This window comes from Pelodiscus sinensis, chromosome 1, assembly GCF_049634645.1.
Source record: "Pelodiscus sinensis isolate JC-2024 chromosome 1, ASM4963464v1, whole genome shotgun sequence".
NCBI lineage: Eukaryota > Metazoa > Chordata > Testudines > Trionychidae > Pelodiscus > Pelodiscus sinensis.
In genome coordinates this window covers 75,254,851-75,280,063 of record NC_134711.1, presented here as the reverse complement: position 1 = coordinate 75,280,063, position 25,213 = coordinate 75,254,851, and the positions used below count along the sequence as shown (strand labels likewise).

The following is a 25,213-nucleotide window of genomic DNA, read 5'->3' as shown; positions in this document are numbered from 1 at the left end:
TGTATACGTACCATGACCCTTCTTATTTGTCTCTTCTCTAAAGTAAACTAGACAAATGTTTTCAATCTCATTTCTGAAAGTGTGCAGAGGGTAATGTATATTGTTTCAAACTTGGATGGAATTGTACAGTTGTTATTGAAGGAGTCTTTCCTAGAACTCATACTATTAAAATGAAAATGGAAACTTTAGAGGTTTGAACAATAAGGTGTGTATATGTGTGTAAAAATTTAGTCTGAAGATTTATTTTTTTTAAACTGCTTTGTCATTTGTTTGCATAACAGCATTAAGTTTCCTGAGGCCCATCCAGATGATTAAATTTACCTGGTAACTGCAGGTAAAAAAAGGGACAAGTAAGCCACTATACATCATGCTGTACTTTACATAGTTACAACCAATTAATACTGTGAGGTGACAGCTATTAATTGGGAAGTGTAAGAACATCTGTATATGTTGCCCAATTCCCATTTATCTTTGTAATGAGGAGAAAAGTAAGTGAGCTATATTAGAATTCTTAACATTGTAGTATGCAGCCAATAAAGCTTCTAAATTTTAGATTTGCCAACAAGGGAAAGGCAAAGGGGGAAACCTCACCACTTTATTTTAATACTTACTTTACTCTGAGAAATTCTCCAGAGTGGAATAGCAATTCTGTGCCAAAATTGCCTTGTAGACATTTCAGGGTGTTGAAAATGTTTTGCCCCCGTTTAAAGGTGAGGAAATCCCCACCCAGGGTACATAAATCCTGACCCAAAGTCAGTGGAAAGACTCCCGTTGATTTCAGATCAGGCACATATCACTCAAAGTAGATCCTGCTTCATGAAACATCCCTTGGCAGCAGCCACAGGAATCTGAGGGATTTTTTTCCCCCGGTGTATGTGCTAACCCACCCAAACAAGCTGTGGCTCCACTCCAGTTCCTCTCTTTGTAGTCACAGCTCAGGGAGATTACAGACGTGGGATTGAACTGAAAGTATGTGGGGGCATTCCCAGAGCTGCCAGTAATAGGTAACCCATGGAATGGGCTCTAGCTTTGTTCACTGCAGGCTGAGGGAAAGGCGGTATTCTATTCTAATGTCCAAAATAACAAAGTCCCTTTTATATAAAGCCCCCTCGCCTGGTCCTCGTTACCCTGCGGTTTCATACAGACACCCACAGAGGTGGAACAGAGCTAAATTCAGGATGCTGCTGCATCGGCAGCTTGTTTACTGGAGTAAACAAGTGAATATAAAATGCAACGAAATCAGAATGGAAACATTTTTCGCTATTCTAAAAAGGTGCAAATAACTGTTCAAGTTACAGGGCAAAAGTTCATTCTCCCCTGCCTCCAATAACTTCCAGCAGCAGTTCCCTATTCTCCTCTCTGCTTTGGGGCTGCCTTTCTGCTCTGTAATCCTGAGCCCTCTGAAGTCAACGGGACTCATGTTTTCCCTTTCAACGCTTGATTACTAATCCGCTTTGTGCGCTAATGCCGGGGCTTTTGGAACAAACATGAACTGCTTCACTTCCCTTTTAACAAAGCCAGCCAAAAAAGGACACCCTGTAAGAGCGTGCAATGCTGTGTTTCATTGTCCCTGGCTAGTCTCCTAGACTTGCTCCCTTTCTAACCGCCTTCCTTTAGCGTTTGCTTTGCCAAGGTGCTGACAACCCCCAGTTCTCACTGGGGTCAGCTAGATTTGGAGTGATCAGCAGCTTTGAACACCAGGCCCTTGGAAAGGATTCTGAAGCCACAGGCGGAGTAAGGATTTGCAGACCAAAGTCGCTACAGCTTTAGCTGCACCTAGCAAAGTTTCGTGTGTGCCTGAAAGTACAGAAAGGGGCAGAGAGGTAACCTAATGTGGCACCTTCCTCACCCGGTTGTTCCTAAGGCTGATCTGTAAGGCGATCGTTGTTATGCCCTAGACCTGGTGGAATAGCTGCTGCCTGCCCTTCATTATGGCTTTTGTGTCGTTGCTCAACTTGACCTTAAGTGGCTGGAACCTGGCGGAGAAAGTTGGACTCCTGCTGCTGTGTGTTCTTGCCTCGCGCAAATCCCTCCCTCCCCATTCCCTGTGCTGATCGGTGCCTTGGGGATTGGCAAGGCTGGAAGTTTATCAAGTTCTGCAAATAACTTCACATCACAATAGAAAGTGAGTTTGCCCCCCTTTTCCTGCTCATAAACGCCTCCTTGAGGATCGACGCTGGGCAGGACTCCAAAGGTGCAGCCGCAACAGCAAACCAGTCGTTCAAACTTAGCAGCTCGTTGCACAACTTCCACCTACGCGCTGGGACAACAAACAAGCTGGAAGGAGGCGAGGGACAAGAGGGGGAGAAAGGAACACCCCGGCTCGGGCCATGGCCCCCTTTGGCAGGAACCTGCTAAAGACCCGGCACAAAAGCAGGTAACGTGGGAGCGCGCTGGCGGGGTGCTTTTGCAGCCAGGTAACTTCTCAGGGCGAAAGTTGACGCCCCCTCTCCCCCCCTAAACTGTGACTTTGAAATCTACCTAGGCGTATGAGTCAGTGGAAGGTGGAGGGATATTGATCAAGACTGGGTGCAAGTGATAAGACCCTTTAGTACTACGGACATGTTTCACCCCCTCTCTGGTGCCTCCTTTAAATCCAGAGTGGCACTTTCAATAGGAAGGACAAGATCTAGTTTAACACGTTCCCTAACCTTGTGTGCCTCAGTGCACCCAGCCCAGCCACGTTATTTAAAGTCTCTGGCACCTCGTTTGTAGCAACCTGCTGCAGAGTAATGGGAGTGCAAAGGAACGATCAAAATCCGGATGTCTATGTTGCCATGCGTGGTGGTAACTAATTGAAGTGAGAGCTATAGCGCCCCATATTCAAGGGGGGGGGGGGAGAGGAGAAGCATCCAGGGACTCTCTGACCAGGATTTCTTACTGCTAGAACTTCCGAGCCAGAGGGGCAGTTGAGTTGGCTGAGGGGTGTGTTGCTGCGTCGACTTTCAGACTGTACTCTGGGAATCTGCTTCTTTCTGCCAGCAACAACTTTTCCCGAAGTTTGCCTGGATGTAGGAACTGGGTCCTGAAAACTTGCAGGACTCCCACCCGTTTCTTAACGCATCCCTCCAATTGTAAGTTTGGGGAGGAATATAGGGTGGGGGTGGCGGAGTCCCATAGCGAATCTAATCTGTTATGGGCAGAATTGAGAGATGTATGTTTTTAAGTATGAGCCTTAGCTTGCGCTCTGAATGTGGGGACTCTCTTTTTGCCAAGAAAAACGGGTTGCTGGCAAGTTGTGATAGCTCCGCTTCTTTGATCTAAGTTCTAATCATGCAGGCGGTTGATTTGGGGGGGCTTTCCCCCCATCACGCTTGTTTCTAGATGTCATCTGCACAGGGAAACAGAAGTGGCACGGTATGGAATTATGGACTTATTATTAAGAGCTAATATGGCACTAAAGTTAAGTTTATGTTTTCATGGAGAGAACATGCAATTTCACTCTGGAGGGTCTAATGATTCAACAAGCCTAGTTAATGCTCTGGGTAAATTGGCCACTAAAACGTTGACTGTAAAAGTCTCAGGTTTGCATTTGTACTGCATGTTACCTTGCATTTGGAATTTCACTCAGAGTGATTCTAGTCCCATCCTAGTGGGAAAAATTGGGCCCAAAACGTGACGGCCTTTGTGGAGACCTAACTTTATCTGAAGCCAGTTTATGGATTTTTTTTATTGTTTCCATGCACAAGTTATTCCAAAGATATATACTGAGGATGTGCATACACTTTAGTGAATTATTAATGCAACTAATAAATGAAAGCAAATCATTCCATCAGCTATGACCTTCCTTAACAATCCTATATTATTTTAGTATCTCTAACAGCATGGAATACTGTCTACAAAAGTATGTGGGAACAGGACTGTAAAATACATTACATTTCTTTTTCATAAGGGGAGTCTCCTTTTAGACATTTTGGGAAGGCTGATATATTATTTTAGACCTGACTAAATGTACATAGAACTGTGTTTTCCTGTTATTAAAAAGGTGTTGTATTAAATTGACATCAATTGGCTGAATAAATATATACATCCAAAAGTATGCTTCCCTTCCATTCAGCTGTGATCTCTTTCTGATTTAAAATACATCCCTCCTGCTAATTGTATCAGTTTCACAAAGGCTGTTGATAAGAACTTCCATTCTTTGCAGAAGCCAGGAAGCTTTTTAATGTGGATTAAAATGATGAGCGGGGGGCAAGGGGAGAGATCTTCAAAAATATTGAGGTAAACTTTTTTTCTTGTTCCAGTTTCTTTCTGAAAATCTCATATTAATTCTGACTGGCACAGCGGTGGTGTTTTAGTGGGGGTGCGAGAGATATAGAAGTCCTGTGCAGTATAATACGTGTGTGTGTGGGGGGGGGGGAACAGTTATTTAAACAAACTTTTGGCTGCATTTTCAAATAGCGGAGACGTCTCTTAGAACATAATAATACTTGAGAATTCAAAATTTGCATTCAGAGGTGCAAATGGGTTTTGTAAGCACAATGTGATTGCGGAGACCATCCTGAAAAGAATTACTTTCTTGCTGCAGTTGCCATCTTTGTGAGCTTATTTCAAATCTTGCACTGAGCAGAAAGTGCCATTCAAGCTGGACATTGGGAGGCAGTGTCATCTGGTGGTTAGATTAAAGCAGCAAGCTGTATCAAAACTTCTGGGACAGCATCCAGCTGTGTCTGAGTTTGCCTATCTACTACAAGGCTATGTTGTATTTTCCTTCCTCACGTCAATTTTGCGATGCTTGCATGTCTCTTGCAGAAGCTCAGATCAAAGGTGTTATATGTGCAAATAATTAATACAGTACAAATGAACATTTTCCCATTGTTGTATGCAGTGTGGTTATAAATGTGTCAGCCCCAGGGTATTAGGGAGACAAGGTGGGAGAGGTGATATCTTTTATTGGCTCAACTTCTGATGGTGAGAGACAAGCTTTTGAAAGTTGGGCCAATAAAAGATATCACCTCACCCACTTTTCCTCTCCATTTTCCTTTTTTCATCTTCAAAGTATCTAATTAAGTTTCATATGTTCCCCAGAGATGAGCAGTATCATCCAAATTGAGGAGTATCATCCAAATTTTCCAGATGGAGGAAGTGAAGCAGAGATGTTAATGACTTACCCAAGGCCAGGAAGGCAGTCAGGACAAGTACCAGATTCAGACACCGGACTACACCTCTATGATTATTATTGTTGTCACTTTTATTTAGCATTCCTAAATACTAAACAAGGTATTTATTTTGTAAATTTCCCAAAGCACCTCTAGTCCTTTAGAATCTTTGCCCAATTCTTTCAGTGAGACTACAGCTCCTAAGGGCCTGATTTTAAAAGTTTGGTGAGTGGGGGGATTTTCAAAAGCATCTAGATATGTCACCATGAAATCATTAGGTGCCTACATACCTTAAAAATGGCCTAAAATGACTTTTGAAAATGAGTCTTAGGCTTGTAAATCACTTAGGTCATGACTCTGTCACTACAAGTTGGACCTCCCTGATCTGGCATCGTCAAGGCCTGACCGATCCCAAACCAGGAAATTGGACTGACTAGAGAAGGTTCCTTGCCACAGTCCCTAGCTGCCAACTCTGCCAGCTCCAGGGGCCAGACCCCTCCACTACCTCCATTCCCAGCCAGGCTGCCTGCTGGGTTGCTGGCCCCACTGCTGCCACCACAGGCTTCAGTCCTGCGCTATCATGGGCTGCCATGGGCCTGGCTCTGGCTCTTCATGGACTGCTGAGGGCTTAGGCTTCTGCCTCAAGGCAGCCCGTGGGCTTTGACTCTGGCCTTGTGCTGCCACGGACTGTTGCCAGACCAGTCCTGCATTGCTAGAGGCTGCCCCAACCTGGTCCTAGTGCCATAGTTTGCTGGGGGCTGCTGCCAGCTCTGGCCCTTGCCCCATCCCATTGCTTCAGCCTGGACACTCCTGGATTATCCTCCTGCCACTAAGCTACTGGGGTTCTCAAATCCAGGAACATCCATGGTCTGGCTGGACCATGAACGTTCCTGTACCAGAGAATTCCAGTTTTGGGAGGTGCAACCTGTACCACGTTCATCATTCCAGAATTCCTTGCTAACATCATGCCAAGAAAGATTCAATCACATTTTCTCATTTGTTGAGGCCAGTGTTCTTTATTTTTCAGAAAGAACCTCAATTACCTCATAGCTCTAGCATATTTTCTAACTTTACACATTGTTTATTTTTAGACCAGGCAAGGCAATGAGGGGAGGTGGCGGTCGTGGGTCCCTTACCCTCATGCAGATCTCCTGCAAGTGCCAAATCTATAACGGCAAGGCACAAGCAACCAGAGCACTCTCTCTACCATAATGGGCTTAAGTTTGCTTCAACCGTTTTGTGTGTTTTATTTACATACAATTCATGTGGACACAATGTTGCTTGAGGATTGGGTATTACAATTACAAATCTGTCATTTGTATTTATTGCTTTTACTCTTCCTTCTTTAGCATGTCCACTTCTATTGCCATTTCTAAGCTGTGCACTAGTAGCTATCTGCTGATCAGACTTAGCCTGTTCTCTTTGCCCTGAGCGATGACTGGATGCTCAGTATTAGGCTCTGATGTGGGATTGGAGGCAAGTTCCTCTCTCATTAATATTCAACTATCCCCTTAGGGCTCACTGAGGGGAAGGATAGCCAGTTAGGTCATGGATTTGGTTTAACAATATCCCTTTGTCACTGAACCTAGGCCAGGTCTACACTGTGAGAGTAATATAATTTAAATCAAATATCTCCAGTGGCCCCCCTGCGGGAGGTCAATGGGAGAAACTCTCCTGTCAACTTCCCTTACTCCCCTCAACCCCGTGGACTACCTGGGTTGATGAGAGTGCCATCGGTGTTCGATTTAGCAGGTCCTTACTAGACCCACTAAATCAAACCCTGGAAGATCAATCTCCAGGTAGGAATAGTCAAGGTCCTAGATTCACAGCTCTTCTAGTTCCACTGGATCCCCTCTGAACCTGCTCAGATCCTGATAGCAACTGTATATATTTTCTGCAGGTGTACAGGTCAATGTGATACAGTGATTGAGGTAGATTGGCAGAGGCCCTGGAGGTTTTTCGCCTTCCTCTGTAGCATGGGGCACGGGTCACTAGCGGGAGGATTCTCTGCATCTTGGGGTCTTTGAACCATCATTTCAAGGACTTCAATATCTGAGATATAGGTGAGAGGATTATTCTAGCAGTGGGTGGGTGAGATTCTGTGGCCTGCATTGTGCAGGGGGTCAGATTAGATGATCAAAATGGTCCCTTCTGACCTTAAAGTCTATGAGTACATATTAAACCTTGATGAAGGGATACTTGAAATGCTCAGTGTTTGGGTTTGGATTATATAAGCACTCAGTTCCAGTCCTTATCTAAAGTACCTTAACCTCATGTAAACTGGACTGAAAGTCTCATAAGCACATATACACAATGCCTTACACTTCCCTTTTCAGATGGAGTTACCATGAGAGCAGACTATCTTGTTCCATTATGGCACTTCTTGTTTCAGTCCCGTCTGGAATCTGGGGAGTGTACAGAGGTAGGGGAAGTTGTATTCGGAGCCTGGGATTGAATGGAGGTTCAGTTTTAAAAATGGGAAAATATTCAGGATGGTCAGAGTATGTTTTCCACAATATTTTGCCCATATCTACATGCAAGCTCTTTGGAGCAGGGCCTGTCTATTTGTTTTGTGTTTGTATAGTGCCTAACACAATGGGGCTCTGATCCATGACTAGGGCACTTATGCATTATGGTAATACAAATTACTATTAATGATGTTGTTATGCTATCAGAGAAATATTATATATTAGAATTTGTTTTCTGACCCAACATGTCGTCTTTGTTACAAGGACCGATCTTGTTGAAAATATTTTATAGTAATCCCCATACATGTCTGCTTGCTTTGCATTCAGAAAGAGCTCTATGTCTGGCAAAATACTAGCTTTATTTCTAAAGAGTTAATTATCTACTGTTCTAGGAGGGTAGACTGCTATTTCAATGCAGTGGAGTAAATGGAATGACTAATAGATTTGTGTATAACACTACACCATCTGGAGAAAAAGCAACACTTAGGCAAAGTTGAAGCTAATATGAAACATAATGTTCGGTGTTGCAAAGAAAACACACTGTAGATGAAGAAAAATGTTTTTAGTGGAACAAAAGACAAATCTTATTGATAAAACTTTCTCACCAGGGTAATGAGAAATCAAAGATTTTTTTGTGGAAGAATGGGAAAAGGGGATCAACTATGCTGCTGAATGTGCAATGACTTTAGTGTAGAAAAATAGATTTTCAGGGGCAGGATGGATTTATCTTCCATAAAAGTCACACTAGCGGCAGGACTAAATCTCATAGGATGGTCTGAAAATGTGTCTTTGGGTCCTTTTGCACTGCCTCAGAAATTCCTAGGTTGGTTTGTTTTGAATTTACATGTTGAGTAATAATTATAAAATATACAAAGAAAATGGAAGTACTTTGTAAACTGTATCTTACAAAAATCTGCAAACATTAAAATAATAAATGCTGTGCAAACATTTATTAATTGCTATAGGTTGTACCTCCAAAAACCGTCTCTCTCTTGTCTGGCAACATCTGGCAGGACCACGGGTGCTCCTGGACCAGAGAGACTGAGAGCTTAAGGGCAGGAGGGCCAGCTGGTGTAAGGTAACAGGGTCAGCAACTTGGCTGGGGACAGTGTGAGACCGGGGCCGGAGTGCCCGGCAGCATGGATCATCACAGAAATGGGTGTCCTAGTACCCCCCCAGGAGCACGGGACCAGGGCACTGTGGCATCTCCAGGGAGCATGGGTGTGGAGTTGGAGCCCTGAGGCTGCACGGAACTGGAGTCCCACAGCAGCCTCTGGAGTGCAGGGCTGGGGCCGGAGCCCCACAACTGACCCTGGATGCATGGGGCCAGAGACCTCATGGCAAGAGCTGGAGCCTGTGCTGCCCAGGGAGCCAGCAGTATGTGGACAAGAAGCTCAGCCAGATTTGGGGTAATAGAGGGAGAGGCAGGGAGCCTGATGGGGCAGCCTGCCAGCAGCAGGTGATAGGCTGGTGGCAGGAGATCTCCCCTGGTGCGGCAAATTCTCTCGTTTGGAACTGGCCAGGTCCCAAGGGTGCTGGATCAGTAAGGTCCAACCTGTACAACATCCTTGAATAGAAAGTAGTAAGTAATAATTCATGTTGGCACCTCACTGATGAGGAAACAGAGGCAAATAGTTAAGTGATTTACCCTAAACCACACAGCAAGTTAATATCTGTATTGCCACATTCCAATGGCTGGACTCTTGTCACAATTGTTGTTGTTATTAAGGTAGTTCCTAGCAATCAATCAATGTTCAGGGCCCCATTGTGTTAGGTACTGAGCAGATACATAATAAAGAAGACTAGTCTCACCACAGAAAATTTATAGTTTAGAGCTTTTAATAAAGTCAACCAGCATCAGACAGAATGCAGCAGATGGACAAAATAAGACATGTCTTGTACTGCAGTACATATAGTTTTAAAAAAACACCACCACACAAGTGTCAGATGGATAAGCAGTGTCATTACAGACAAATGCTGTACAGTATTCTTACTGAATCCCTGTCAGGTCACCTCCTTCCTGATCTTGTTTGTCCCTGTTATCCCAATCCTGTGCCTCCAATGACTTAAGACTATCACATGCTGGGCAAAACGCTTGTCACAAAAATGAAGTTGATGACATTTGCCTTTCACTTTTTGGAATACTGCTGAATTCCTGCACTTGTAAAGTACTGAGGAATTGTCACAGTACCTTTGTATGCATGTGATGTAATAGAAAAGGCCAAGAAATATTCAGAAGTGATTGGTGATTTTGGCAGCTCAGTGGTTGGGGTGCCCAATCTGAGACTGTTTACATGGGACTGAGTTTCATAAAATGCTGCACCACTTCTGAAAACGAGGCCCCAAAAGTGTGTCTCCAGTTGGGTACCCACAATCATCAGCCACTTTTTTAATATCTTGGTTGGACTTGTCTCCAGAACACTGCTACCCAGATAATGGGACCTGGAGCCAGGAGAGTCGAGTTATACTCCTGATAACGTCACACACTTGCTGTGTGTCCTTCTGTATCTAGTAATCTCCCTGAGCTTTACTGTCCCTCCCTGTAAACTTGAGGTGGTTCCACAGACCTGCCTCAAAGTGACATGACTAGACCATGTGTAGTCTACAGAAATGAAAAGAGTTAAAAGCCACCCCATGGAAGAGGGGGAATCTAGAATCCCAGGGTTCCTTGTTCTGAGCTACATGCTCAGTCCACTGCACCATGCTGCACATCCCAAAAAGCACACATGAGAATTCACAGCCGACTGTTTTGATTTTTTTTATCTGCCTCACTGAGAAGTTCCACACAATATTGGAACCCAGGGAGAGGAAAAGGGCTATGAAATCACTCAAAAGGAAATCACTGAAATTTCCACATGACTCAAATAGATTGGGTGGCAGTAGCCTGGGAGGAATGTATGGAGGAAAAGATGAGCTCAAGGCCAGATGTGTTCAAATAATCATGTAAGACCTGAATGTGCAATCACAAATGTCTGCAGTGAAGATTTCCTGACATCTTACTATATATTTTAGAAATGTGCATCTTTCTGTCTGTCCATCCATTTGAGTATTTGTTCGAGAACTCCTTCTAAATGGTAAGAGCTAGGACCACCAAATTCGGTATGCAGCTTCCTCTTCTCCTAACTTAAAGCAAGGTCATGGTTTGGTTGTGTCAGGATAATGGGATGTTCCTGGAATGTGATTGTTTCATATCAAACAGAAAGAGAGGAGTGAGAGCAGGGACAGTTATGAGGACAATGTTTTCTTCCACAATTTGGAACATTATCCTCAGTTATACTTATGCATGACCACGGGGGACAGGAAGCACAGATACAGGAATGACGACGGGGGACAGCAAGTGTCCCAGCGAACTGCTGTTGGCTGGCAGTACTAATCACCAGGTAGCCCCCTGCTGCCTCAGGCTAGTCCTGGGCAGTGCCAGTGGTGGACCATGCCTTCCCACCTCCACTGGCAGCCTGAAGCCGGCAGTCAGGGAGGGTGGGGTGCCTGGCCTCTGCTGCCTGGGTCCGACCCGGGGGTGAAGCCGGCAGCCACCCCCACTCTCTGCCCTGAACTCCCCTTTCTCCCAACTCCCTGACTTGACTCCTGCACCTCCATCCCCTGCCCCGAATCCCCTCTTAATCCTTCAACCTTGACTCCTGCAGCCCTCCACGTTGCCAGTCCCCTGTCCTGACCCTCTCCTCAACTCCCAACCCAACCCTGACTCCTCCACACCCCATGCTCCCAGCCTCCTGCCTTGAGCCCCCCACATCCCAAAGCCCCTACCCTGACACCTGCATCTCCCACACCACTAGACCCCTACTCTGAAGGAATGGGACAATGCCAGGTAAGTCTTCTAGTAATAGAACTAAAACCCTTATACTATGGGACCACAGAGAAAGAACCTCAGCTGTTGGACTGATAGGTGTTTTTCTAATACCCCTCATTTCCAGAGATGACTCTCATTTTATTCCTAGTTATCCATGCACTGTACACATTCAAGGTCAACTTATTTTATTACTGGAAGTCAGTCATTTAGCTGGGATTACAGATAGCATTATTTACACTCAAGGGATGAGCACCATTGCATTTTAAGGTGACTGTATGAATACATTTTTGTGTCCCTCATTTGAACTCTATGGGTATGTCTGTATAGCAGCTGGAAGTGTAATTCCCAGCTCAAGGTGACATATATGTAGTAGCTGTGACTGGTTTATCATGCTAAAAATAGCAGTGAAACCTGGGAAGTGCAGAGGGTGGCACAGGCTAGCTTCCAGAGCTACTTACAGAAGGTGTCCAACAGCACTGTTTTCAGGATATAGGCCAATGTGCCAACAGTGCCACCCTGGCTACCTTGCTGCTGTTAGTAAGCTATCTCAATCGTAGCTACATCTAGCTGCTCTGGAAATTGTACCTCTAGCTGTAGTGTAAACATACCCTTTGTCACATACATAGACTCTGGATTGATGAGAGGCATTATCTTTGGAGCTTACTTCTGTTAGGTAGTAAGATCAGACTACCAACTTATGTTTGCACTTGTAACCTTAGGGTAGGCTTGATAAAGCATGTTGGCATGGATTTGTCACACTTGCAGTAGTCCGCTACATTATTAAAAATAGAATAAAGTTAGAAGCAAGATGAATTTTTACAGGGATGGGATTTTTTTCCGATGAGCTAAGTAACTTATTAAAGTGCTTCAGATCTGTTTTGGGGTTCAAAGTCTGGAACCTGCTTTGCTTGAGGTCCCTGTTTTCTAAACCTGTATACCCTCACTTTATTCATATTTTTAATAAATGAGATTTGGATGTCCCAGACATAGGAAAATATAATCATTTCCTTTGATAGGTATGGTAGAATTATTTTGCTCCTTTTTAAGAAAATTGGCAAAAGGATTGCATTAAATAATGGAAAATATAACATCTCTTAGGCATAAAATTGAGGTTTGAAAAATGTAATAATAAGTTAGCTATGAGACAATTATGTGAAAATTTGGTCTATAAATATGTTGACTCTATTTTAAGCTTTAAACCTTCAATGCGCTCAGCAGAATTGTGCATGAACTAAGCAAGTGAGTAAAATTTTGTAGGGCCTGCTCCTGAACCTGTACAGAAAGATGTTTTCATCCATGTAGAACAAATTGCAGAACTGGGGCCTTAATTTGCTTTTAGCCAGCCTCATACAAGTCCAACATACAAATATTTTGGTTTAGTGATTAGTTTCCACCTGTGCAAGCACTTGAAAGTTCAAAACTCTGGGCGACACACTGATTTGGCCGTTCATTTCATGCCTCATTTACCAAAGGAAGTGATCAGATTCTGTTTACTGATTAAAGAGTGGCTTAGTAATATGTGAACATAAAGTGTCATGCCATATTGGTTTTGGGTTGTTCTTATTTTTGTTGGCTTTATTATTGGTAGGCTGATGTGCTGAAATGTTGCTTTGCCGTTTCAAAGGAGTAGAATTCATTCTTTGGGAAATGTGTCAACAGGATGTCTGCATGCTGACGACTAATTTAATAGTTACATATAACTGTTTAACTTGTAGCTTAAAGTAGTTTCCTCCTGCAGCTGCCAGGACATTTTCGCTATTAGAATCCTGTCAGATCAGTCACCTCACTACAACCTCACATTCTTAACAGAAATTTGAAACCTACTAACATTGGTGATGTCTCCCAGGATTTAGTACTAGGAGGCTTCTATGGTCTTACACAGCAGAAGTCTTCTTCATTTACTTGTGAGTTCACGGAAGTTAGAGTTACCGTGCATGTTTCTTAAGTTAGTAGGAAGAGCAGACAAAGAGTAGTTGCATGTTTGACCATGCTTTGGATCTAGAACTAGCAGTTTAGACCTTTATTTTTTTCCACAGCCAACCTATCATCTTAAACAGACGAATATTGAAGCAGCAAAATACTTTTTGAAGGGGAAACTTTTATCCAGCCTAGGTACTTACTTATCAGTCAAAGAAAAAGATTGGCAACATTTCTGTACGCATTGCCATAGTCCAGGGGAACGGCATGTGTATTTCCCCTCTTCAATCCAGCAAAAGCTCACACTTTCAAGTTTCTAGCCATCACTTCTCTTGGGCAGAGACATGTATTTCTTTCCCTTTTCTGACAGGGACATTTCCAGGTTGCAGGTGGCCTACTGCCTAAACTGTGAATTTCCAAGGGAGGCAGGTTGCCTCAGTGAGTCTACTTTGCCTTTTTTCCTCAGAATCTATAAACAGCACAATTGCCATAGTTAATTTACCACATAGCTCTTTCAAAGTGAACATATATTCTTAAAGTCTTTTAAGTGAACATACAGAGAGAATGTATTCAGAACAATAAAGGAGCCTACATTCACGCTAATAAGCCTATCTCCACAGTGGCTTTGAATATCAGTCCTCAACCCTTCCCTAGGGGCTGGAACACTCCCTGCTGGATCAGAATGAAGGCCCTTGGTCAATTTAAGTTCAGAGTGTTTCTCTAAAGGTCCTTTCTATGTCTGCTGGTCTCTAGAGAATCCAGATTAAACAACTGCACGCAAGCGTCTCCATAAAATGGTACCTCTATAGAGATAGTACAACACGAGTACATTTATCTAATTACCTTCCGCTCTTCGTAGTTATAGGAAGGGCTATGGATACCATCTCCAGGGAATTACATACAATCACTGGCCCAAAATGATACATAAACTTAATATCCAAAAGATATTGTAGGAAATTGTCAGACATGTCACACTTTCTGTGTTGTCAGTCTTATGATTTTATATATAGATAGCGATAGCCTTACTATATAGATTTATTTTTGTTCCACCTTTATTGATGAGATGATGTTTCAGTGACATTATTCTATAACTTATTAGTTTACTGGTAAGCTTACAAGAAGCAGGCAGACGACTGTCCTTGATGAAGGAAAATTGGCTTATAACCACGCTGCTCAGAATCCATTTATACCCAGAGTCTTCTCTGGCCTCCTATATACCAAGGGGAAAGATCTAACCAAAGAAAATTGTCTCAAGCTCTCCATTATCTAGTTGATATTGATGAGAATAATTATACTCTAGCAATCTTTAGTGTGAATTCTTCATAGATGAGAAGATGGATGACTATACTGTTACAAAAAATATCTGAGAAGAATGAAGCAAACTCCAAGCTACTCTTAGATAAATGAGATGCTTTCTTTATCTAAGTTCCAGGAGATCCTAGCTGAGTTCAGCTATATTTGGGATCACTCATTTAAGTCCTGTTTGGTGTAGACCTTTGGGCAGGTCCTAAGTCAACTCTTGCTGGAGATAGCTAATGCCTTATTTTTGGAAGGTAGGACACTCCCAGCTTCTGTGTACACAGAACTTCTATAACTTCTCATAATGTGGATGGAGCAGCTAGCTCCTTACCAGTGTCCCTTTTAGAGGGAGTTCTTGAACCAGAATTGGATTTATAACAACTCTTAGTCAGGCATTAGACATTTTTGAGTCACTGAATCAGCCAAGTGTCTTTGAAGCTGCTGAGGGAAACATAATGTGTGTTATCCTCAATATACTGAAGATATTTAGTGCTGTTCCCTTTCCAATCAATCCAACATAGATTATTTCTTTGCTATTTGAATGTTTAGACAGCATTTCTTTTTGGATGATGGATAATGCTCTGCAAGATTGAAATGATGTTCCTGTTGCCAGAAAAGTGTTTTGAATGGCTTATTGGCAGTTTGTGCCTGCCTACTATTCAGGGAATACTGCTGCTACTTGAGGGACTGTTGTGGAATTTGGTTGCCATTTCAGAATAGACGTTTATCTCCAAATAATGCAAAAGTTATGCTTAATTTTATCAGAAGCTGATTTCACTACTCATTCATGCATCCAGTTCATCCAGAGTAGATCACTGCAATGTTCCTTTAAATAGACTTTCTTTGAAAATGTATTACTTAGAGAGCATGGCTCCTGGCATGTTTAGTAAGGAGCTAATTTTTCAGGACCTTAATCAAAGCCTGTAGAAGGCAATATAAAGTTCTCAGGGATGTCAATGGATTTTGAATCAGGACTTACCTTATGAGTAAAGGAATTTGTTATAATATTACACTGCTTACTTACTAGTACCTCAAATAATATAATTCAGACTCACATCTGTACTGTAACATTTGGTTCTGGTATGTAGTTTATTAAGCTGGCTGATCTTTTTGTTCAATGGGTGTTCAATAGGAAAAGTGTTCAATAAGAAAAATCAATCACCTGAATTTTAGTCAACGGCTATAGAAACATGTTATCTATGTTGCCTTCTTGCCATTTCTAATATAATAGTTATGTGGTCTTTTTAATCTAACTCTTTTATTAGGGATTCTGCTGTTAAAGTTGGAGCTGATTGTTATTTAAAGGGCTACCATCAATACTTGAGGGCAAAAGTGTAACTTAATAATAATCACATCCTAAATACATTTTTTTAAATTGACAAACTAATGACAAAAAATTGGGAGCTCCTTCTGGTGCAGTGGTCCCTAAACTGTGAGGGTGCAGAACAACATTCAGGGGGGTTTGGTGTGGCCCAGGCTAGTCCACATGGGAGGGCAGGAAGAGAGAGCCATCCAGTCCCACCCTGCTCCAACCCAACCATGGATCCACTCCTAGTCCCTGCTTCAACCAGCCCTCAGCTGCAGCCCTAGCATTGCCCCCTGTTTCCTGTTCCAGCCATGGCTCTGGCTCTGGCCCCAGCCTTGACTACTAGTCCCAGTCATGGCCTTGCTCCCCACTATAGCGCCAGCCTCAGCTCTAACAGTGGTCTGGGGTGAGAGGAACACAGACGGGTCAAGGAGAAGCATGATGTAAAATGTTTGTGGACAACTACTCTGGTCTGTTGAGATCAGCAATATATAACTAGTGTTGGACTGATATCGTCATAAGAATGGTTGTGTGAAACATCATGATAAGGTGCTATCTAGATAACAGCTGTTACAGGTAAACCAAAACATCCACATTAATGAGAAAATGGAAAATATCAACATTGCTGCTGGGGAGAGTTTCTAAAATGGTATTTCACATAGTGTTGTATATGTGCCTGTGTGTAATTCAAACTGCCAACGCACAATGAAGTTATGATTTATACTTGTGGAAAATATTTCAATATATGAGAACCAGATTATGTACATGTTTGTATGTATTCACTGTAAATGGGGTGTGGAACACTGTCTATTAAGGTTGCTAGGTTTATAACTTTGCCAACTTTCATCACTTGGATTGAAATTTTCCATGTTGAGCACTCACCTCAGGCTGGAACTTTTTATTTTTCTTCCTCCCTCCTCCTCCCCCTTTTTTTTAAATGACAACCAAAATAGTTCAGCCACTTCTGAGGCTAAGAAAAATGCATTGTTTTGTCCCTGCAGAATTGTTCTGATGACCTTTCCTCTGTATAGCTCTAGCTTCCCCATCCTTTAGAATAGAGAAATAAATTTGGTCCAGGATGGTGTGTATCAGGGATGGTCCATTTGCCATCCTTGTGACAATATACCCAAATCTGACCAAGTTATAAGACATTGGAAAATTGTAGTTTACACATACTCAGTAGAGATGTATTGATTTTTTTTTAAGACAACTAAAATTTCTGAAAATTCTGTCCTCGTTAAGTTTGCTCCATCCCCTCAAAACTCCTAGTGCTGACAAGGTTGTGCATGTTCCATCCTCTCAGAACAACAGAGCATGATCCATTTCATCATGGCTCCTATATGTGACCAGACTACCATGTGTTATCCTCACAGAGTAACTGAGCATGTACCTTGAAGTCCAGGGGAGATGACACCCTGTGCAGGCTCCTCGGCAAGATGGGGAGGAGGGTGTGCGGCAGCTCCGTGCTCCAGGAAATGGCTGAGCTTTGGGTGTAAGGCTTGGGGCTATGACAGCCAGCCCTCTCTTCCACCCAGAGCATGGTGCATGCTCCTAACCCGGCCCTAAGAGCTGCCCGGAGCATGTGGCACAGCACTCCAGCAGCAATTCAAAAGAGTTCAGTGCTCTGGCCGCCACTGCTACTACAATGTAGTAGCAGTGGTGGTGGCCAGAAGTCTTGAGCCCTTTTGAATCACCAGGTCCTGGGGCAGCTACTCTCTTTGCCCCTCCTCCCCATCAGTGCTTCTGCTCTAGCCCATTGCTAAAGGAAAAAGCCAGACTTCCCACATATACGCTCCTGCCGCAGAGCCAGTGTGGGGAAGGAAGCTGTTTGACTCAAGTGTAGAAGGGATAAAATCTGGGGAATGAAGAGTCATTGAAGCTGGAAGTGGGAATAGATTGAATCTGGGACTGGCTAGGCAAGAAGATTGAGACTGGGAGATAGGAAAGCAGGGGGCTAGGTTTGGTTGTATAGAGAGGCCGGGACTGGAAGCCAGGGACACTGAGATCAAATGAGCAGCTATCTGGGAGTGATTGGAGACTGGGACTGATTGATATGAAGCCTATACCTAGGAACCAATGTGCGAGTGAATAAGATTGCAGTGATACAGTGGGACATGATGTGGAGGTCTGAGACAAGGAACCATGGAGGCGGGAAACTGGGAAAGGAGCAAAGGAAAAGGTGGAGAAGAAACTGAGATTTGAAAGGGATCTTGTGATGGAAGACTAATATTAGGATCCAGTGTGGGGGAAGAGACAGATCAGATGAGTAGTTGGGAGGGGACCATTAAGGTTAGCTAGAGGTTAAAAAGGCTACCATCGTGTGGGGAGGGAGAGGCACTGGGTGTCTGAGTTCTGGGTTATGAACAGCAAGGCTGCTCCAGAAGACTTTGGCTATGTCTACACTTGGAGCTGGGGATGTGATATATGTATGTATAAGCTCTCATCAAATTAGTGTGGTAAAAGTTGTAGTGTAGCCACAGCAGCATGAGCTAGCTGCCCTGAGTACACTCTTAGGATCAGGCTGGGTTGTACTTGGGTTGACTAGTCTATACCATAGATCACTACAATCCTTGCTACTGTGGTTACACTATTATTTTCATAGAATAAAATCATAGAATACTAGGACTGGAAGGGACCTCGAGAGGTCATTGAGTCCAGTCCACTGCCCTCATAGCAGGACCCAGTACTGTCTAGACCATCCCTGATAGACATTTATCTAACCTGCTCTTAAATATCTCCAGAGATAGAGATTCCACAACCTCCCTGGGCAACTTATTCCAGGGAGGTTTAACCACCCTAACAGATGGACATTAGGAAAAATGTCCTAACTTAAACCTCCCTTGTTGCAGTTTGAGCTCATTGCTTCTTTTTCTATCCTCAGAGGCCAAGAAGAACAATGTTTCTCCCTCCTCCTTGTGACACCCTTTTACATACCTGAAAACTGCTATCATGTCCCCTCTCAATCTTCTTCTTTTCAAACTAAACAAGCCCAATTCTTTCAGTCTTCCTTCGTAGGTCATATTCTCTAGATCTTTAATCATTCTGTTGCTCTTCTCTGGACCTGCTCCACATCTTTCTTGAAATGTGGTCCCAAGAACTGGACACAATACTCCAACTAAGACCTAATCAGCGCAGAGTAGAGCGGAAGAATGACTTCTCTTGTCTTGCTCACAACACACCTGTTAATGCATCCTAGACTCATGTTTGCTTTTTTTGCAACAGCATCACACTCATATTTAGCTTGTGGTCTACTATGACCCCTAGATCCCTTTCTGCCGTACTCCTTCCTAGACAGTCACTTCCCATTCTGTATGTGTGAAACTGATTGTTCCTTCCTAAGTGGAGCACTTTACATTTGTCCTTATTAAACTTCATCCTGTTTACCTCCGACCATTTCTCCAATTTGTCCAGATCATGTTGAATTATGAGTCTATCCTTCACAGCAGTTGCAGCCCCTCCCAGCTTGGTATCATCTGCACGCTTAGTAGGTGTACTCATTATGCCAATATCTAAATTATTGATGAGCATTTTGAGCATGCTCACTCAAGGAGAGTGAGCACAAATATGTCACACTCCCAAGTCTATGTGTAGACATAGCCTCAGAGTGGATGGGAAAGGAAAAACCTGAGGAATTGAAAGTGGCCTGGGATAAAGATCCTGGGGAGGAGAATAGATAAATCTGAGACAGAAGTCTGTTGGGAATGGAGAGAATGGACCAAAAAAGTTGGTACCCCTTAATGAACACTTCTGACCAGAGCTTAGAATGAAACTCAAGATTCTTGAATTTCACCATTCCTTTCCTGTTACCAAATATATATTTGAAATCCATTGGAAAAATGTGATATAGATGTCATCAAGTGCCAGCAATGCCCCTCTGCCATGTATATTGGCCAAACTGGACAATCTTTATGACAGGATAAATGGACACAAGTCAGATCAGACTTGTCAATACACAGAAACCTGCAGGGGAACATTTTAACCTACCTGGGCATTCATTAATGGATATAAAAGTAGCCATTTTTCTGGCTCTGACAGACAGACCCTGGTCCTGCTATCCCCCGCCTCTGGTCCTCTGCCTACCATCTTCAGGAAAAGTGCCATTTTGGGCACGGCAGGGGGAGGGGCTGCAGCCGTGCGTATTGAGACAGTGCTTATTTTCTTCTCATCCCCTCACTATCAGGGAGTGAGGAGAAAGTACAATGCTTGCATGCATTCCTCTCACTTCCAGCCCATGAGGGGACAGGGCAGAGGAGTAACTCACATAAGCTGTGTATATGTAATTGTACTTTTAAAATCATAGGTCAGAGCTACGGTAGTGACAGCTAGAATGGGAAAATACTTCACAAAAGGAGTCTAAATTTATGTATTCCTGCAAATATCACAGAGAGAGACAGGAGGTAAATGTGATCATTTAGCCTCTGCTACTGTAGTCATTCAGCTGCTAAAGTGTCCTGGTAAAGTAAACTTTTTTTGGTATTCTTTCATTGTTAGTTTGACACTTAGGTGCCTAACTGCCTTGATTAAAAGGATCTTTAACTGCTATGGTTCAAAGACATTTGTATATTCCAAAAAACCCTGAGACATCAAATACATGTTTTTACTATTAAGTCAATCAGACTTAACTGTGAACTAAATAAATCACAACAACTAGATTTCAATCTGCTTAAGGTGTTATAAGGAAATTGGCTGTGATTTATAAAATGTATACCTAGCAAGTAGTGTTTTTTAACTCTCTCTCTCTTAATTAACTAATATACACTCTTTACGATGAAGGGATACACGATGTTCATAGAGTATCAGATTTAACCAAAATATGTATTTTTTTCCTAGCCATTGTCTCCTAGGATAAATTGGGGAAATAGAAGGGATTAGGGTGGTCATTTAGAATCTGGGACAACTTCCTTAGCCTCCCTGCATCTCAATTCCCCACTTGTAAAATCAAGACAATAGCATGTCCTTAGCTAGAAGGGTGAGGTGAGGAGAAACACATTAATGACTGTGAGGTGCTCAGACACAATGCTAATGGATGTCACCGAATACAGACAAAATTTCTACTCAAAATTAATGTCAAATATTTAAAATTTGTGACCTAATTATTTAATTCTCAGGGTTCTTTATCTCAGTACTCAGCCTTTCTAAAGCTACAAAACAGTTAACTACAAGGTGCTACAGATGCACTACCATTACACAGCTGGAGCAGACATGCTAGCATTTAAAATGGCTGTATTTGTGTATGTATACTTCTGCATTCCATTCAAAGTTTGTGATATAAATTGGTTCAGATTTCTTTTGTGTATCTAATACTCAGTGCAGCTATTAAGTCTAAAGATATTCATGAGCGTGCACTCCATCTTTGTTTTTTTTTATCCCCTTCTGGCTCTTCAAATACCAGTTGTAAGTAACGGAACACATTTCATTCAGAAAGTTGCAAAGACAAATCAAATAGATTTGAAAAGGAAAAGAATTTGATTGCAAATGAGGCCTTGATAAAAATTCCTTTTGGAGATCACATTTTCAATACACTCTAATGAAAGTAAGCAAGATAGAGGAGATTAGATAGCATAATTTCAATACGAGGTGGTTCACTGGCTGGAAAATTTGTTAAAATAATGTAATATGGAGAAAAAGTAAGCCCCACAGAAACCTTGCTCTGCTGTTCTTACTCAACTCATGCTCGTAAGTACTGCACGATTGAGCTAGATGTGCATACCAACCACAGAATTAGGTCAAAAGAACATTAAAGATAAAAAATCAATAATTTGGAGGTTAGGAAACACCATCTTTATAGTTACTAAAACAATCATAAGCCAATTGCCTTGTGGTAGTGTAGTCAGAAAAAATAGCGCAGAACTAACTACATATATATGCACTAGGGATACATTCAGGACTATGAAGGTGACTGTCAGGAAAAGGTAACTTGTCAGTGCTTCACCATGAAGACTAAACAATGTTCTGTTAATCTGGTGGTTGGTAATCAGTTGCTAGGGTCCTGTGCTTGTAGTCCAGAGTGCTCATTGGGGATGGGAAGAGCCCAGCTCAGCATAGCTACTCAGCCCCACCAACGGGGGTAGGGACAAAAGGGCAACTTCCCTGGGGCTTGGCATTTCAAAAAGACCTGGGGCTCCCAGCTGCTGCTACTGTGGCAATGGCCAAGGCTAGAGCCACAGGCTCTTTAAATTGTTGCCGGAGCCCCATGTAGGGTGCTCCAGGCAGTGCTGAGGGTTGCCTGAGATAGGCACCGCTTTGAGGCTGACTACAGGAAGCTATCCCCAGCTCTGCCTCATCCATCTTAGGAGCCACTCCTTCTACCCAAGGGCCTGCTTCTTCTAGGGCGCAGATCCACCCCGCACCCTCCCGACAGGCCTATGAAACCTGTCGTCTCCACTGTAGCTACTGCCCCATGTGTTATCCAAAGTCGGGGGCCATAGGCCACATCCCATGTCCAGGGAGGAGAGAACTTAGTTCATCTCTTCTTCCATCACCGCTGCTGTTCTAGGAGCTCCCCATACAGAATGTGCTCTGCTGTTCTTGCTACTTTGGCAGGGGAGTGAGCTGAACCGTCACATGTTCTGTGTTTGGCTATTCTTTTGGTATGCTATCAAGATTTTTCCAGAGGCGCACAAGCCAGAGAAGGGAAGTGGTGGTTTTTAATGTTATATCTCAGCAAAAGATTAACAGAATGTGTCATGGGACACAGAAAAGGCATGTATGTAGTCTGAGGGCATCCCTGCTGCTTAGTATAAAAGGCCTGCTGTCACAAAAATCTTTTATAGTGGAAAATGCTAGGCAACCTAAATAGGGAGAATTACCAGCTCCCTTTATAGTATGATCACAATATTGAGGTGTTTAGGCCCCATATTAGACATGCACTCTTCTCTTTCCTCTCTAAGGAAGAAGGCAACCTGTAACAGCACAAGACAGGTTTTGCATAGGTCTTGTGCTGGTCCTTTACGTGGCTACATTTCTGCAAAGGTGCTTTGGTGGCAAAAAACAAACAAAGTTGGTGGTTTCATTTGCTGACAAGCGGAAACAGGCTACATAACATACCTGCTGCCATGCTGAGAGGGACAGTCTGCTAAACTGTGATGGCTAATCTTGTGTGTTGCGCACTAGCACTGGATAATTTGGAAATGTTTCTCTTCCCACACCTCTCCCACTGCTGCAAATTACTGTAACTAGATGCATTAGGGTTGGTTTCAATAAGGGAGCTTCTGCTGCTCTGTTGCTCCGAGTACTGGTTCTCCAATAGTAGTCACATAATCCGCACCAAAGAATTTTTTTTCCAGTGGATCAAGTTGCTAATTTTACTTTTACTCGTCTTGGAAAGCACTTCTATAAACAATGATCTTGGCAGCATAGCACTGATGCAACTTATCTGCCTTGGCATTGTGCCTTCTCAGCACTGTTGCTCATGGTTACTCACAGAAGTTCCTTTCCAGACATTTTTGGATGGGTGGCCAGAAGCTTTTAAATATATCATGGAGAATACTTGCTTTGTCTGATGGGGTAATTGTTGCTGCGTGGGTCTGAAGAAGAACTCTGTGCAGCTTGAATATTTGTCTCTCTCACCAACAGTAGGTGCAATAAAAGATTTTATCTCACCCACCTTGTTGCTCTGTCTGACAAGGAGGCAGATTTAAGGTGTGGAGAGAAGTTAGAGAGAGTGTGTACCCTGAGGGAGGTGGAAAGCATAAACTGTAAATCATGTCACAGTCAAGGCAGATAAAGAGGTGAAGAATTAGCAATGGAGATTTGTAAAGTAATAGCCACCATTGAAGCACTGGCAACCATGCAATTGCTGTGTCATCATTCCACACTCACTCTCGCTTTTCAAAGTATTTCTAGGCTGGAGCATTCCTCTTACAACAACTATTATCCATTTTGACTTGCAGTTCCCATGGTTTTTATTTTCCCTACTATAATGTCTGCACCCTAGCAAAGCATCTCTTGCCTATCAAGGGTCTCATCCTTAGTTCCATCTGATTGTGTCTTTCTTTTTCCTTTTCTTTTCAGCTTGTTTGTTTTCATAAGAAATTTCAGTTTCCTTTTCTTAGTTTTACTGAAAATATGGGACCAGGTTCAGCCACCCTTATCCATGCTGTGCAGGAATAGGAAAGAAAAAGAGGATATAAGAATTGGGTTCATGGTTTGCCACTGTTATCCTATTAATGTAAGACACCCAGTCAGATGCAGTGATGGACACTTCTGCAATATACGTTTTTCCCTCTAGGACACATTTATCGATTACCCATGCTTTTGTAGTCATAACATATTTTGTGGTGTAATCTTTTATCTGTTCATTAAAAATGCATTTTACTTACAATGGCCTGAGTATGGGAATGCACTTTACAACTACATTGGATGTAAAGAGACCAGATATTTGAACATGGGAAGAATATTAAAATACAAGGTTTGTAAGGTACCAATTTTTCAGTATAAAGTTTTTCTGATCATTATTGTATGTTGTTCACAGCTAACTAAAATAGTCTGATTTTAACTGATTATAACAACATTCTTGAAGTTTTTAGATATTTAAAAGCCCTTTCTTAATGAAAATATTACAGGGCCAGTCATGTCACCTAATGCTTTCTTTTGTTTTCAATAACCTATCTAAACTTAAGCAATGGTGGTGTTATACTCCAAATTCCCTCTAAATGGTGTGACCAGGTGGACTCACAGCTGCCTAATAAACCCAGGGTGGCTACAAAGAGTGCCAATTTTGTTGGCCCTAGCAGGCACAGCCAGGAGAGGGGTGCCTGTCTCCCAGCCAGGTCAAGCCCAAGTAAGGCTGAGTGAGGGCCAAGGAAGGGGATGTCTGTCCCTGAACAACAGCAGCTCTGGAGCAGCTTCAGGTCGCACTTCTTCAGTCTTAACAGGGAGCTGCTGCAGCCTGGGGGGGCGGGGGAGGGGGGCTGCTCCCCCAGCTGCTGTGGGGCCAATAGATTTGCTGGGGTCATGAAATAGGTGTGGAGAAGGAATCTGAGGAGTGGCACCTTGCATGGAAGGGGCGGGTCTGGGGCAGCCAGCCCTTGGTGCCACCCTGAGCATGCCAAGTCACCCCCCCCTCCAAGGCTGCCTGCATAGCTTCCTGGAACACTCTGCATGGCAATTTAAAAGGCGTGGCTCTCCAGCTGCCTCATGTTACTGCAGTAGCCCTGGACCCCTTTGAATCACCAGGATCCAGGGCAGTTGCCCCTTTGCCCCCCCCCATGTTTGCTGGTCCAATTTACAAATAACGCCCCACCCCCTCTTGGTGGCCCTGGCTGCAGTTTGATACAGGAGGGACAAAGGGGCAGGATTTTGGGATCCCATTCTG

General features: G+C 43.1%; 1 protein-coding gene across 13 annotated transcripts in view; it reads left to right on the top strand.

Moving 5' to 3' along the window:
- The first annotated feature begins 1,384 nt into the window (after positions 1–1,384).
- The window catches only part of RASSF9 (Ras association domain family member 9), a 36,274-nt gene continuing 12,445 nt past the window's right edge, over positions 1,385–25,213 (top strand). For 2 of the 13 annotated variants that reach the window (XM_075932684.1, XM_075932690.1), the window contains exons 1-2: positions 1,390–2,377; positions 2,983–3,074. Coding sequence is in view for 4 of the 13 variants with exons in the window: in XM_075932645.1 (XP_075788760.1) it covers positions 4,166–4,221 (56 nt within the window). In the remaining 9 variants the exon portion in view is untranslated. The other 11 variants (XM_025180158.2, XM_025180159.2, XM_075932645.1 and 8 more) reach the window with 10 other exon arrangements.